Source organism: Rhinolophus hipposideros (assembly GCF_964194185.1).
Source record: "Rhinolophus hipposideros genome assembly, chromosome: X".
NCBI lineage: Eukaryota > Metazoa > Chordata > Mammalia > Chiroptera > Rhinolophidae > Rhinolophus > Rhinolophus hipposideros.
The window spans coordinates 9,334,295-9,350,268 of record NC_138046.1 but is presented as its reverse complement, the minus strand read 5'-3'; the positions used below and the strand labels follow the sequence as shown (position 1 = coordinate 9,350,268).

Sequence of the window (15,974 nt, the reverse complement as noted above, 5' to 3'; positions counted from 1 at the left end):
GAATATAGGAGACCACATTGCTTTAAAATATCTTTTTTTTGCCAGATAACTGAAGTTAGTAATGTTCATGTAACAATTTGATTGTTGGCTTAATTTTTCATGATAAATTCCTATTAAGAGGATGGTATCGACTTTGGAAGGACACGATCATTGTGGCTTAAGAATACAGAAGCATCTGACAGCTTCTAAGCCCAGGGCTGATGTTACGGACTTTCACATTTTACATTAGAGTCGACCCCTCCTCTCATTCCCATGTATTTGGAGATGATACAGTTCCCATTGTTTCAGGGAACCTTTTGGTTTATTGACTCCGATCTGGGTTGTTTCGCTTAAATGGCTAAGACATGGTGCTAATTAGATTAAGGTCATAGATATGGTGCTTTTGTGAATTAGTTAGCCATGCACCATGCGAAACTATTCTAAGTCCACAGACTTGCAGGCATGATCCCCAGTCTTGAAAAAGAAAACATCCTGATTTCTGGATAAGAGCAAAGAGGGTAGCTGCCTTTTGGTGATCTTCATGTATGAAGTTTTGGTGCTCTGCTCAGTGCCAGAACCTTAACTGATATGTAGTAACTGATTGAATTAGCATGAGGTAGCATTACTGGGTATTTTTTACTTAGCACCTGAGGAGAAAGGAATTTCAAACTTGTTTAAAAAAATGAAAAGCCATTAACACATTCAAAAACATTCCTGAAAGATAAGATTTTATACCAAATTAGCTCTGCTAATTTAGTTTCTCCTTATGTTTGAGCCTACCAAAGATGTAGTAGCCTCTTGCCCATCTGTTTTATATCATTTAAATGTGTGAAATGAATCTAGCGAAACTCTTGTCTGCACTATTAAAAGAGAAAGAGTAGACTCTAGAAACAGCTCTACTGCTGACATTCATTTATCAAAAACATCACAATGTTTGTGTGATTAGAGGTTGGTAGACCTCAAACCCTATCTGGTGGTTAGTCCATGAGACTTTCCTATGGGAATTGTCACCCTCTAGTTGAAGTAGCTCACGTTACCTTGGTAACCCCCTGAGGGTAGCAGCAGCAGTACCCTCATTCACTTCTGCTTTCCAGCTGTTTTCCCCTTGCCCCAGGTGTGACACCATTGTGGGCAAGCTCAGGGAGCTCATGCCTGGAGGAGACATGTGGCCCCAGTAGTTCCCTCACGGCCCCACTGGACCCAGGCCCCACTCGACCTAGCATGGTAATGCAGAAACATTGCCAGTGCTTGCTTTCAACCTTTGCAGTGATTTTTTTTTTACTGTAGTTATTCATAGCCAAATAGTTTATATTAAATTAGTGCCATTTGTTGTGTATCTTGGTATATATTTCCATTATTTTAGGGTACTTTTTTTATCTTAATAGACAAAGAAGTTATTTACATATGTCCTTTCAATGGCCCCATTAAGGGAAGAGTTTACATCACAAATTATCGCCTTTATTTAAGAAGTTTGGAAACGGTAAGTAGAATCTAAGACCATAAAGATGACCCTAATTGTTAAAGATAATGCTAAACTGTTTCTCTTCTCCCTTGCAAGATTGACTGTGGATCAGATTAACATGGGGGATATATTTGCTGCTCAACTCTTAATTTTTGGCTTACGCAAAGCTTATTTAGCACTAACACCTGTGTATGTAGGAGTAGAGTGAATTAAAAATAATAAGTTTTGTCTCGCATAGTAGTGGGGAGGGGTTGGTAACTACCCATTTGTTAGTTTGGATAAGCTAGGCCTAGGACAGTGGTTCTTTAGCAGATGCACAGAGAAAAACCACTTGTGGAGCTTAAAAACACTACAGATACCCTAGATGTATTGCATCAGAACACCCAGGCCTGTGGTTCAGGCACACATGTAATTTTTAAAACTTCACAGAGAAGGATGCTGATATGAATCCCTTGTTCAGACTCACTGCTCTAGAACTTTCCAACTGTTCAATTACAAAGCACCAGTGAGCAGTTTAGAACTAGGCTGACTATGGTGTGGCCTAGTGCCCCTCTACTTTTTCATTCCATGGTGATGAAATGTTTGCCACAACATTTCAAGGAATGTCCCTTTGGTAGAACAGTGAGGTGGAGACGACATGCTCCAGAAGGGAGAGAAGGAGTGAGTAGCCCCTGTGGACGTCACAGAAGGACCTATGCTAAATGTGGTGGGTTACCGTTGCCTGGGCTGGCCTGAAGGAACAGCTCTGTTTTGATGAGATGGACCAAGGTGGGGTAAAAAGGTCCCGGGTACTTGGAAGAGAGCCCAACAGAAGCTTGTACACAGGAGACATTGAGAGTCTTGTGAGAATCTAGCTTTTGTTTTATTGCTGTCACTCTGCAATTTCTTCAAGATGGTTCTAGTCTAGATTAGTTTGCATCTTTTGATTTTTTTTATGTTCAGCATTGTATCAAAATTCTGAAAACTGCTATGTATTACTCCTATTGCCTTAGCTGTGGAAGCCCACTTCTATAGTGTTTATAGACCCACGGGGTCCTGAGATGGGGATTTTATTTATGTGAATCTATTCGGGCACCTAAGTCAGACAGGAACCAAACAAATGTTCTAGTTTTCTAAAATGCCGAAGGAGAGTCTGCAAATTAACAGAGCAATGTGAGCTGGATGTCATCCCTTGGCCACAATTGGCAACAGTTCTAGAATTAATCATTTAAAGAGATGATTTTTAAGTACCTAGGAAAGAAAGAAACCATTGGGAGTGTTACTCACCTTGCCTTGATTAAATCAAGGCATATGAGAGACCCCGGCAAAGAGTCATGGGCCGAATGGTGGTGGTACGCTTAGGTGGAATTATAGACTGTACGACAGGCTTGATGTCAACCAGGAAGGGTGGTCATTCATGTCTTGCACCACAGGCCCTTCATCTCCAGCATATCTAACGCCATGCACATGAGCACGTAGAAACCATGTGTGTCCAATATGTGAAAAACACCTGGCTAGCCAATGCACTAGATGATCAAATCAGGCTTTGAAATGATCTCAGTCGGCTAGGATATTGGCGTGGAATGAATAATATGAAGTTTAGTGTAGATAACATTTACTTCATAAAACGACTTGTGTCCCCAAAGGTCAATAAAGGATGGAGGAGGTCTGTCTTAATGGGGCCTAAGCTTATTTGGTCCAGTGATTAGACATGATTGACTAAAAAGTTAACAGAGCTGTAGGCTGAACTAACAAAAATGTAATAATGGCCAGATGAAATGAGACGGTAGTCCCGTGTGAAGCGTGTTCAAATCGAGCTGCCATGTTTTACGAGGGACATTGACGAACTAGAGAGAGTTTCAAACAAAGGAAACTGCAGGAGGAGTGATGATGGAAATAAATGTTGACCTTGGATCTGAAGAAAAGAAGATGAAGGGAGACATGATAGCTATCTTGGAATATTTGAAGTACTTTCTGTGGAGCCGGGGTTAGACTCATTCTTTGCAGTTCCCAAGGGCCAAATTGGAACAGATTGAGAGACTTTATGCTAATGTATGGGAGACTCATCAAAAGTTAGAATTAAAGCAAGTGTTATGGTGCCTTTCACCTCTGAGACTCAGCTCGTTGACCAGCCACACGTGCCTGCTTCTGTTTTATGCTGTCACTGATGATGAACTGGGGAAATTATTTTAACTGTGGTGTGACAACAAGATTATGTATCTTGTCTGATCTCAACAATGTAAAACAAACAAAAACTGTCTATAGAAAAGAGGCCAGAAGGAATTCCACCAAAAGTTTTAGTACTTGGGATATTTGGAGAGTCGAATTGGGCATGCTTTGTTTCCTCTTTTCCACTTGGAAGGAGCATGTATTCCTTTTATAATTAGGAGAGCACTTAGCAAGCTTTATTTTGTTCTTATATGGCACGCTAGAAGGTGGGTATTAGCGCTGAATGGGTGAATGAAATGCCCATTGGACACTGACCACCAACTTTTTTCTTCTTCCACTGAGTATTACATAAACATTTTACCAATTTGCCACAACATTTAAATCCAAGTATAAAAGCAAGCAGGTAATGGCAGAAACCATATAAGGAAAGCCATTTAAGTGGTTATGCAGAAGCCTAAAACATCATCATGATAGAGTTTCTTATTTACTTAAAGTCCCAAATAAGAACATTGATTGTGGATTCTGCTGCAAAATGTGACTTTTTTGTGTGCGTTTGACAAAGAGCTAACATCTCACTGGCATTTTGAAGTGGACACCTGTTTGTATCAGGTATGTAAACACTGCAGTGGAAGTACGGTCCAACTCAGAATCCGCTCTTCAAGCACAGGGGTCGTTTCCTTAGATTGGCACAGGTGTCTTCTTTTACCTGGCCCTCCTTCATGGTCTTGCCCTGCACGCTGCCTCTGGAGTGGTCCTCCTTAGAATGAAGCTGACCAGCTTATTTCTCAGTTCCAGAACTCTTGGTGGCTCTCGATTGTCCATAGAATAAAATCCACTCTCCTTTATATGGCATAAAAAACCTTCTGACTTGTCTTTCCATGTCTCCCAGACTTTTCTCAAACTACACAAACCCTTTTGCCAATATACGAGGCCCTGCTTTGCCTCTGTACCTCACATGTGCTGTTCTCACTGTATCCGAATGCCCTTCAGATTCCACCTCAAAAATCATGTCCTCTCTGAAGCCTTCTCCAGCTTCCCTTGAATTAATCACTCCCTATTTGTGTCCTCACAGCCCTTTTTTCACATGTCTACGTTAACACTTATTATGAAACCTGACCTGGCCACCCTATCTAAACTTGTAATACCCCTCCCAACACTTCCTCTTCCCCTTCCATGTTTATTTGTTTCTTCTGAGCACTTGCCACTACCTCCAATTTTATATATGTTACTGCTTCATCTTATTCCTTATCTGTCTGAGGACAGGGATGCTTGTTTGTCCTTTCATTGGCTGTCCCCTCAGCACTTAGGACAGAGCCTGGCACATGAAGGTGCTCAACCAGGAATGCTATCTCACTTCTGTGCTCTTTGTCTGTGGTTGTAACTCATGGCGAGTCCTTTTGGTCCTCTGTGCCTAGCTAGCAGTGTCCAGTAGACAGGAGGTGTTCAGTAAAAGTGTATTCAACAAGGAACTCAGGAGAGAACAGGCCTCATCACTGTGGTTTGACCTCAGCGTGGACCCTACCAAATTGTGGTGCCTTGAAGACCCAGAGCCACCTTTTGACCTTGGGGTTCTCAAAAATTTGGCTTGCAATTGATCTTGTGAGTCCACTAGGGGCTACTTAGGCATGTAAGGCACGGTAATCTGGTAGACTACCATGGGGAGCAGTGCTTCCAGACTCCCTTCCAGGAACACTCTGGGTTCAGGCGCTATCTATAGAGGATGAGAAAGACAGATTAACCCTTTGACCACTCATGCAGTCATCTCTTTATTCCAAAAACATTTGGCAAGTCCCATGGTGAAGCTAACGCCATGCTAGGTGAATGATGTGGAAATGAGTAATTGGGGTATAATGTGGCACAGCCTGCAGCGATTGCATAATGCTGTGAGGTTACGAGGGAGAGGATGAATAACCATGTGATGAGTCAGAGAATGCTTTATAGAGGAGGTGATATTTGAACTGAGTCTTCAAGAATGGTAACAATTTCCTGGACAGGAGGGAGAGAGGGAGGAGCATGTCAGGTAAAGAGTTTCCACATCCCACGTATAACCATGTGGAAAAATACCATGTACTGCGGAAATGGCTAAGTGCTCTGTTGGAACTGGAATATAGAGGGGGGAGGGAGCAGTGGAGAATAGGAGACAAAGCTGTATGCACGTTACATGGAGAACAACGTAACAGATGTGTATTTCGGGAAGAAAAGTCAGGTTGCAGCATGTATGATGGATTAGGGAGGGGGAGACTGGAAGCAAGAAGTTATTTTAGTTTTCCAGGTAAGCAGCAAGGGCCTAGTGTAGTCATAGTTGGATGGAAAGGAGGAAACAGCCGTGAGAGATTCAGGAGGGTTTGTGGTGGTCGTTGGAGGTGGGAGTTGAAGGAAAGACTCAAGTCGAGAATGATTCCTGTGATTTTTGGGGGCTTGAATGGTTGGAGCTGCTCCCAGTCATCGAATTAGACATTACAAGAGAAGGAATGTGTTTGGAGATAAGCCTCCGGGGAAATAAGTCTGAATGTGTGGACTTACAGCTGTCCAACTACCAGGTGGAAATGACCCAGAAGCAGTCAGAGACATGACTCTGAAGCTTCCAAGCGTATTAGCATATCACTGTTGGGAAAATTGTGTACATGCACGAGATTACCCGCTAAGAATATGTGACCAAAAAAGAGATGTGGGCTAAGGAGAGACCCCTGGAGGGCACGAACATTTTTCCGTGGTGGGGAGAGAAAGAAGAGTCACTGGAGAAGAGAAAGAAGCCACAGTAGAAAAATCTCCTGAGAGAAGGCTTTGGTGGAAGTCACTAGAAGAGAAAAATCTGAAGAAGAAAGGGAGCATGGTGTGAAATGTTGCAGAGTTCGGTACAAAGGAATAAAGAACAGGGGCCATGTAACATGGCCATTAGGAGGCACTGGGAACCCCGGGGAGAACCGATTGTATAGTGACAGAAGTCTGATTGGTCTCTCTTCCTTCTCCTTCTGTCTCCTGGTGGAAGGTTCGCCAGCACCGAGGCCTCAGCACACTTCTCTCTATTCATTCTTTGCCACATGCCTTCCTCTATCCCCTGGCTTCAGTCCCTTCTCTACAGATAACAGCATTGTTAACAAAGCTTCTTGAGTTTACCACGTCCTTTCCCACACTCTCATCCCACCTGACCACAGCTGACAGGCAAAGCAGACACTACCCCAGCACATTCCCTAGTCCTCCCATGGTTCTGGTTTCTAGTGCTGATCTTTCTTCTGACCCCAGTTTCTCATATCTTCCTGCTTGCTGAAGATCCCTTGACTTTCCACCTGGCATCCCAGAGGCCAAGCCCAAATTCTTCAGCTCTTTCTCCCTTCCTGGTCAGTTCCTTCTTCTGGCTTTTCTTGTTTCTCTTGATGGTGCTACTTTTCTTCCTGTCACCCTGGGATCCTCTCTCTTGCCCTTCTTTCTCCTTTGCAGTCTTCTTCACATTCGCCCAGTTCTTTCTAGTCCTCTTGCCCCAAGGTGCCCCAAGGTCCTATCAGCAACTATCTCCCAGGCCATTCTCACTAGCTCCGTAAGGCATTCTTACATTCTTATCATTGCCCTGCTCAGAAACTCTGTGGCCCCTTTCCTCCCTCATTTCAGATTCCTTAGCTAGGTATTTACATCCTCTACAACCCACCCCTAACTCATCACCCCTAATCCATCACACATGCTACAACCCAGCTTCTCTTCCTGAAATACACATCTGCTATGTCGTTCTCCATGTAACGTGCATACAGACAGCCTCGTCTCCTCCCATCCCCCACTCCTCCCTCTCCCCTCTATATTCCAGCTCTAACAGATCGCTCAGCCTCATCCCACACTCTGCCTCCAGTGCACTACTCACTTTCCTACAAGCCTTATGCTTTCTCCCCTCTGGACTTTTCTTTATGCCATTTTCTCTACCTAGGACACCAGTCACCCCTCCCCCACACACACACACTTTAAAAGCTTACTTTGAAATATTTAAGATAAAGTTTATAAAGGATAACATAAGCATCTGTGGGTCCACCACCCAGCTGAGGAACTCCCATCTCCCTTTCACTCCCGAGGTAACCGCCATCTGAAAATTGGGATTTCTCACCCCAGGCCATTCCACACACCCATTTTTAAAATTGAACGGAATATAGGAGCTGTGTAGGACGCAAAAGGAATGGAGGCTTTTCAGCCTTCGGAATGAGCAGATGACAACCCTTGGCAGTATAATTTGGTTCTCGGATTGACTGCTGATGAGATGGGAAACGCATCGGGTATACAGTTTTCGTTTTCTGATGGTAAGTCAGAATTAGTACATTCTTCCTGGATTAAATTCAGGAAGAAATTTGTTGTTAGGGTTTTTCTCTAAAAGATAGGAACATAGTGATTCAGTTCTTCAGGTAGAGTATCACCCACAGATTCTTCAATACCGTTCAAGGGCCTCTATAAAGACAGAACGCATGTTAACTTTTATCCAGTCAAGGTATTTCTGTGAAGAACTGGATCATCAGGGTCTCTTTCCTTTGCTTTTTGATGGTTTATCAGTGCAGAGGCAAGGGCTGGAAAATTGAGCTGGCTGGATGGCCTGCATGTCCATCAGACTCTCTCAAGTATCTGGTTCTGAAATGAGCTTTGGACAGGTGCTACAAAGGCATCATGCCACCTAAGAGCTGGACATCTAATAAATGTGGCAGCACTTAGGTTCCATAATCTCTTTAATTGGCTGCAATTGCAGCTATACGCCTCGGACCCCACCCAGAAGGGCGGCAAAGTTAACCTTCCATTGTGGACATTTCAAAGCCAGACCTGTATTCTTTCCCAGAGGGAAGCCGCGCCCGCTTCATTACAAGCATGAACAAAGAGGATTCCTATAGTTTTCAGGAAAATGCACGGAAAACTTTTCAAGACTGTTCTTTTTTAGGTTCTTCTGTCTCATGGATTTGGTATGTCTTTTCATTTTAAAGGAGGTGAAATAATTTTAAAAAGACTAGAATAATAAAACAGCCTAGTGTGTCTTAGGTAAGAACATCAGTGGGAACATAAAATCCATACTATAAGTATTCTTTTAAACTTTAGTCTTGAATCATCTCCTTATATTGCTGCTGCAAAACGAATGCTGTTTTGGGGTTAAAACAATTCCTGTTAATACTCTGGGTCCCCCTTGCCCCTTGTTGTCATACCTTTCCCAATTTGTCAGTTCCTAAACTTGAGACCCTGGGGGCTACTGAGCTCTGCTGAAAGTTGAAAGTCACATAGTGGATTTCATTATTTCCACTACAAGTTCAGGCTCTCAGGCCTCGGAAAGGGTCCCATCGCTGCTTTGGCAATTCCTCTCATCTCAAATTGGCTTCTCGTTACATCCCCCATTGCATCAGTGAGAAATCCTCCATGTTCATTAGCTGATCGAATCTCTTGCTGTGTTGAAAAGTTACAAGTCCTCATGGAGCTGCCATAAAATTCCCCTCGTTACCTGGTGATGTCTGTTTTCACTCATCCTTTCCTCATCCTCTCCCACCTGAGAGGAAGGAACTAGACGTCTTCTCGTCCAAAGCAAACCCCTCTACTTGAGCTTTTCTCCTTTTATTGCCTCTGGAGCCTTAGTACCCCACCATTCTTCTGTGTTTTACATTTGTGGTTTTCATTGCCTTCTCCCCTGTCCCCACCCCTGCAGGCCTGCTCTAATGTCTTTATTTTAAAGCACCTTCTTGTATCCCTGCTATCACGTGATACTACCATCCTCTTTCTTCCCCTTTTTTGCCAGATTTCTTTTAAAAAATTAGTCCACACATGCTGCTTCCACTTCCAGACTACTAACTCCTTCACTTCTTGTGGTCTGGCTTCTATTCCCTATTGAAATTAGGCTTTCACTGCTCAATTCCAGTGGCCTTGGTTGAGTCCTCAACTTTTTAATTTCTCTACAGCTGTGGATATTTGTTGATTACTCCTTCCTTGTATTTTTCTCCAGGCATTCTTGACTCTTTCATTTCTTTCTGCCTTTCACCTTTATTACAGTTCATTTTTTCCTTCCTACATCCTTAGTGTATATTTCCCCAGAGTTCTGTCCTCACCCTCATCTTTCTACATTGTCAATTGCTTTCCAGTTCCATGGCTCTAGTCCCAATATTTTATTTTTAATTTATTGACTATTTGAGAGCCTGCCACGTGTCAAGCACTGTGCCAGGCATTAGGATATAGTGGTGCACACAGCAGACCCAGTCTTTCCCTCATGAAGCTTTACTTCTGATGAGACTGGCAGACATTAATCAGATAACCTCACCAGTATATGAGGTGTGATAAAAAAAAAATACAGGGAATGTTTAAAAAATGTTATTACAGTAAAAGACACATTGCCATTAATCTCCCTCAAAATACTCCCTCTTGCTTCGAACACACTTGTCCCATCCTTCTTGCCACTTCCTGAAACAGTTCTGGAAGTCCTCTTTCATGAGTGTTTTTAGTTGCACTGTCGTGGCTGCCTCGGTGTCCTGAATTGATTCAAAATGTTTCCCTTTCATGGTCATTTTGACTTTGGGGAAGAGCCAGAAGTCACACGGTGACAGATCCGGTGAATAAGGTGGATGAGGACACACCGTAACGTTTTTATTTGACAGAAATTGCCATATGCCAGAAGCAATGTGTGACACAGAGCGTTGTCATGATGGAGGATAACGTAAAGACACTCACGAAAGAGGACTTCCAGAACTGCTTCAGAAAGTGGCAAGAACGATGGGATAAGTGTGTTCGAAGCGAGGGGGAGTATTTTGAAGGGGATTAATGGCACTGTGTCTTTTATTGTAATAAATGTTTTATTGAAACATACACCATATTGTTTGATCACGCCTCGTAGTAAGCTGTGATAGGTGTTGCGTGGGAGTACTACAGGGATGCAGCAGTTAGAGGAGCCTGCACAATTGTCCTGTGACAATGAGGCTTCACCCCTGGTCTGAAGAAGGAATAGGAGTTATCTAGATGCTGGGCAGGGGCTGAGTTGGAGAGAATAAGCTGAGAGAACAGCACATGAGAGGTCCGGAAACCAAGAGGATCATGAAAACATGACAGTGTGGCTGGCTGGGGCCAGGGGGAATGGCGAGAGATGAGCAGGAGAGGTGGGTGGTGGTCCGGTGATGTACACTTCATGGACTGCTAAGGATTTAGGTGTTTAGAGGTAAGCAGGGAGAAGCTTCAGAAGTGGTTTCAGCAGAGGAATGATAGCATCAGAGTTACTTTTGTCAAAGATCACCCCAGCTGCTGTGTGGAGGGCAGATGGGAAGGGGAGCAAAGAGACTGCTGTGCCTATTTCAGTGGTCCAGAGAAGTTGCTGGTAGAGTTGGAGAGGTTGACGGATTCAAGATGGACTTAAGAGGTAAACATGGGAGGTTGGCTTAAGGATAATGTAGCAGAGGAGGTCAAGGATGACTCCTAGGTTTCCAGCTTTGGTCACTGGATGGATGGAGTGGCAGCCACGGAGATATAGGAAGATGGAATTCAGAGAGAGACACAGCATGTGTTTAATTCTGGACATTATGAGATTGAGGGGCCGTTGGGATCTCTTCCAGTTCTGTATTTCCAGCTGCCTCCTGGCTCTGTACTTGAGTCATTTATCATAACCTCAAACCTAGTGTGTCTAAAATGGACAAATGTTAATCTTTCTTCGAAACCCCCTCCTATGTTCTTCACATCTCTTGGTGGGATACCATTATCCCAGACACTTGAGTCTAATCTGAGTTATCTTTGATTCTTCCCCAGTAGCTCATCTTCTATTGCCTTTCACCTCGGTCACTTTCCACTTTCAGATCCTTGTAGCCTCTCACTTGCACAAAAACATTAGCTTCCAGGATTCCAAAGAATGAGTGGAGAATGCTCAGTGCTCCTAGATGAAGCTTCGTAAACCGTCAGTCTGTCATTGACTTCCTCTTCTCCAAACACATTCCATGGGACACAGTCACGCTAATCCAAGCCCTGGGGTACGCCCCTGGGAATTCCCCTGCTACCCTGTCTTAAACCCGGCCCACTTAAAAAAAATAAAAATAAAATTCCCATGCTTTCCCCCATGTGTACCTGATGTCACCGTTACCTGTTTATGGCAGGTTATTCTCCAGCTGCTATACTCTGTTTTTTTAAGGATCGTCTTGAACGTGACCTTCACCACAGAAACTTCATGTGACCCAATCAATAGGGAATTGTCTTGCCCTCCTCTGACCTCTTGGTCCACTTTGTCTGGACCTTTTTTTCTGGCTCTTGGCACTTGCACCCTAGCATTGTGGCTATTTGGGTACATGTGTCTTGTCTTGTAGGCTGAGCCTTGAGCTCCGTGAGGGCAGTGTCCTCATCTTATTTAATCTCCATGGTCCTTAGTGTCCAGTACAGTTTCTGTTAGTATACACTTAAAAGAGAGTGAATGAGTGTACCTTTCTAGACTGTTATATTTACTGCTCTAATATTTTAGATACTTAGAGGTGCACAGGCACAGAATGTTGAGTTAGAATGGACCTCTGAGAATACTTAAATATTTAACGATATTTAGATAATGATGACTCAGGTTTCTAGAGAGTTAAGCTAATTTTCCTATTCCTGGATCTCCCAGTTGGGGCTGCTTGGTTATCTGATCTTGAACCTGTCATTCAAGGAGATTGTGGCAAGTAGACTGATTAGACTGTGGGTGCTTTTGGTCAGGAGCTGGCTGGTTTTCCTCAGTGTCCCATTTTCAGTTTTGTTTTGGGTCAGGGCAATCAGAGCTATAGAATCCTGTCTATACAGGGACAAAGAACAGCACGGTCTCATCTCACTTTAATTCTTCTTCTGCCTTTTTTTTTTCATTCTTGCTTCCAGGTTAATACCAGAGTATCAGACTTTTATTTAGTGTTTACTCTGTATTTTTAGGTATAAGTTTGACATTTAGGAGTGCAGTTATAAAGACAATCATGCATCTCAGTATAATCAAAGCATCATAACAGACTGCCTGATAGTATGTTTTTAATAATGAGACTATATTGAGAAGTAAATATGTTGTAATATGCAGCTGTATATGTACACAGTTACTGAGTAGTGTCTTTTTCCCTAGGGATTTGGATTTCAGTCATGTAGTGAGGTGTTTCACCCCATGGCAACAGCTAACAACTGCCTCCTTCGAGGTACAAACAGAAAGACCTATAGCTGCATGCCAGAGCATACTGACCCATTGGAGTTACAGAGCCCAGTTATGTTTTCCAAGTACTAAGAGAGTCTTTGCTATAATAATAATAATAATAATAATAATAATAATAATAATAACTTCCATTGTTTTGTAGCTACCAAGTGACAGGTACCATGCTAGGTCCATTATCTCTGATTATCCCTACTTTACAGGTATACGTGGCTGAGAGATACAGTAACTTGCTGAGGTCGTCCAGCTAATAAATGCCAAAACTCAGATCTGAACCATTTTGTCCAACTTAAGAACTTGTGTTCTTTTCTCTACACCGTGACAACTATCTTCTTACACTTTTTAAACTTTTTCTTTTGACATAATTATGAACTCTCAAGAACTTGGAAAAATAGTAGAAGAAGTCCTGTACGTATCACCCAGCTTCTGCAATAACTATCCTGCTTTACCCAAACCAGGAAATTGATTGGCACAATGTAGTTAACTCTGTACTTGAATTTCATCAGCTTTTCATGCACTCATTTTTCTTATGTTTTCACATACAATTCTGTGAGATTTACTCCCATCTATAAATTCTTGTAGCTACTACCAACAGTCAAGATATGCGACTGTCACCACAAACCAACTTCCTCATCCTGCCCCTTTAGAGCCACGCCTTCCGTCCCCTCAACCCCTGGCAACCGTGTCTCTATTTTCCATCTCTACAATTTTGCCATTTCAAGAATGTTAGAAATGGAAGCATACATCACATGACCTTTGGAGATTGGCTTTATCCACTTGGCGTGATGCCCTTAAGATTCTTCCAGGTTGTTGTACGTATCCATAGTTCTTTCATCTTTGTACCTGAGTAGTAGTCCATGGCATGGATGCGCCACAGTCTTACACTTTGTGAATTTCTAGAATACCTGTGAACTGTATTTATATTTTATGAAGAAATGCTTAATTTGTTTAGTATTGCGTTTGAAGGACAAGGGTTTAAAGTCAAAGGGAAAAAAAACTAACTTTATTTGTATCCCCCCAAAGGACATCTTTTAAAGAACAACAATTTGATAAGCACCTTTAAATTTTTTTTATTATCGAAGTCATCTAACACAGCATTAAAGAAGATATTGGATTTAAAAAATAGTGTAGCCCCTCCTATCTGTCCATGTGAAGATATATTTTACCGTATTTTAGTCACAGTGTATTTTGTATGCTGCTTTTTCCCCATGTACCATAATTGTTTTAGTAGCCGCATGCTAATTCCATCGAGTTGACTAAATGTAAATTTCTACACCCTGATGGCCACCTCTGGCTCCACTGAACATCTTCATGCGTGCAGCATTTCCTCCGGTTGCACACTAGCTGTAATGTAAGTTCTTAGGAGTGCAGTTATAGAGTCAAAGGGTAGGACCATTTTTATGGCTCTTTTGATGTGTGTTCCCAGACCTCGTCTTGAATCTCTTCCCCATATTTACTAAGCAAGTTACTGAAGCTTTTAAAGCCTTGCTTGTCACATCCAGAAATGGGAATACTTTACCTCCGTTCAGAATGGTTGTGAGGATAAAATGAGACGATGCACGCCAAGCCCCTTGGTGCAGTACCTGGCACAGACCAGGAATTCTGTACATGGAAGCCGCTGTTAACTTGTTGCGAGGATTGTGGTATGACTTCACTAACATGATTCCGTCATGCCAGCAGCCTTATGGACCCCTTGCAGCCAGCATTGGATAAGAAACAATGGAGAAGTATTGCTATGCATTCAGGCCCTTCCGCTTTGGGAAATGCACTCATGCTTAAGATAGGCAAACCTTCCAGATGCATGGTTTCTCGTGTGGGAATACAGACATGGAAATTTGTGGTAACAAGACAGAGTGAAGCAAGCGGTGTAACAGCCGCCTGAATCAAGTGTTGTAGAACTTCAGAGGAGAAAGTGGTCAGTTCTGTCTGATCTAATTGAAAAGCAAGGCTTCGTTAGAGGTGATGCTTGCTGAGCCAAGATTTAAGCTATGGGAAGAATTTTGGTAGTTGGGCAAGATAGATATCCTGGGCAAAGGGAACACCATGCACAAAGCACATAGGCCTGATCATACATGAAATATTTGCAGAATGGTGAAGGCGTTCACTTAGTTGGAGCACAGATGTCGTGGGATAGAAGCCTGCAGAGACAGGCTGGAAGTGACATCACGAGTCCCTTGAATTGTGTACCTAGGAGTTTAGTCTTCACTGCTTAGGCAAGGCAGAATGGCACGTGTTTGGGGATGCGTTTTGGTTGCATACCTGATTATTTTAATGCTTGCTCTTTCATGTGTGATCTGTATCATATTTTTGTTCATAAGAAGTGGTAAAAGGGCCAAGGGAAAAACGCCCTGAAAGCATATGATTGTTTTAATTTGCTTTTGATGTTTTAATTATACTGACAGAAATAGTGACTTTTGTGTTTTTGTCCATTACAGGATTCTGCTCTAATACTTGATGTTCCTCTGGGTGTGATCTCAAGAATTGAAAAAATGGGAGGCGCGACAAGTAGAGGAGAAAATTCCTATGGTCTAGATATTACTTGTAAAGTAAGAGATTCAGTACTTTCTTGCGCGAAAAAGGGCACATTCATGTTGAATGATAGATGAAAGTTAAATGTGGGTTTATTGAGCATGTGTGTCAGTCCAAACACATGCTACGTGGTTTGCATTCAGTCCTCAGGGCAATTCTCTGAGGTGAACAGTGCCATTGCCATTTTATAGATGGGGAGCCTGAAGATAAGAAGAGTTAGGTAACTTAGCTAAGATTACCCAACAAATGTCAAAGTTGGGATCCGAATACAGTGAGATAATCATTTTGCAAACAACAGAATAAACCTTCTGGGAAGAAAACTTGTTTTCTAGGTATCGCGTATCAGAAGCCTACCAACTGTAGAAGAATGCCCAATCCTAGAAAGAGCTACAGGGGTTTAGATGTCATCTGTCCCAGTGGATTTTACACCTAGATATGCATCAGGATAACCTGTAAAACCTCTTTAAAAACGTAGATATTTAGGTTCTGCCCCAAATCCTGCTGTAAGATGATCTCTGAATGTTGGGTTCCAGAAGGTTGGGACTCTTTCAAGTGTCTCCAGTGACTGAACCATCGATCTAGTGCAGGGTGCCCCAAACTGTTGCTGTCAAGGGCCAGATAGTAAATATTTTAGGCTTTGTGGGCCAATGGCATCTCTGTCATACGTGCTCCTTTGTGTTTTATTTTGTTTTAACCCTTTCAAAATACTTAAAAAAAACATTCTGAGCTTGAAGA

General features: G+C 42.6%; 1 protein-coding gene across 10 annotated transcripts in view; it reads left to right on the top strand.

Moving 5' to 3' along the window:
* Positions 1–15,974, top strand: part of MTM1 (myotubularin 1) — a 96,086-nt gene that overhangs the window by 26,652 nt on the left and 53,460 nt on the right. For 5 of the 10 annotated variants that reach the window (XM_081043452.1, XM_081043461.1, XM_081043454.1 and 2 more), the window contains 2 exons: positions 1,365–1,459; positions 15,146–15,256. In XM_081043452.1, coding sequence (XP_080899578.1) covers positions 1,365–1,459; positions 15,146–15,256 — 206 coding nt within the window. The remainder of the gene's footprint in view (positions 1–1,364; positions 1,460–15,145; positions 15,257–15,974) is intronic. The other 5 variants (XM_081043453.1, XM_081043457.1, XM_081043458.1 and 2 more) reach the window with 1 other exon arrangement.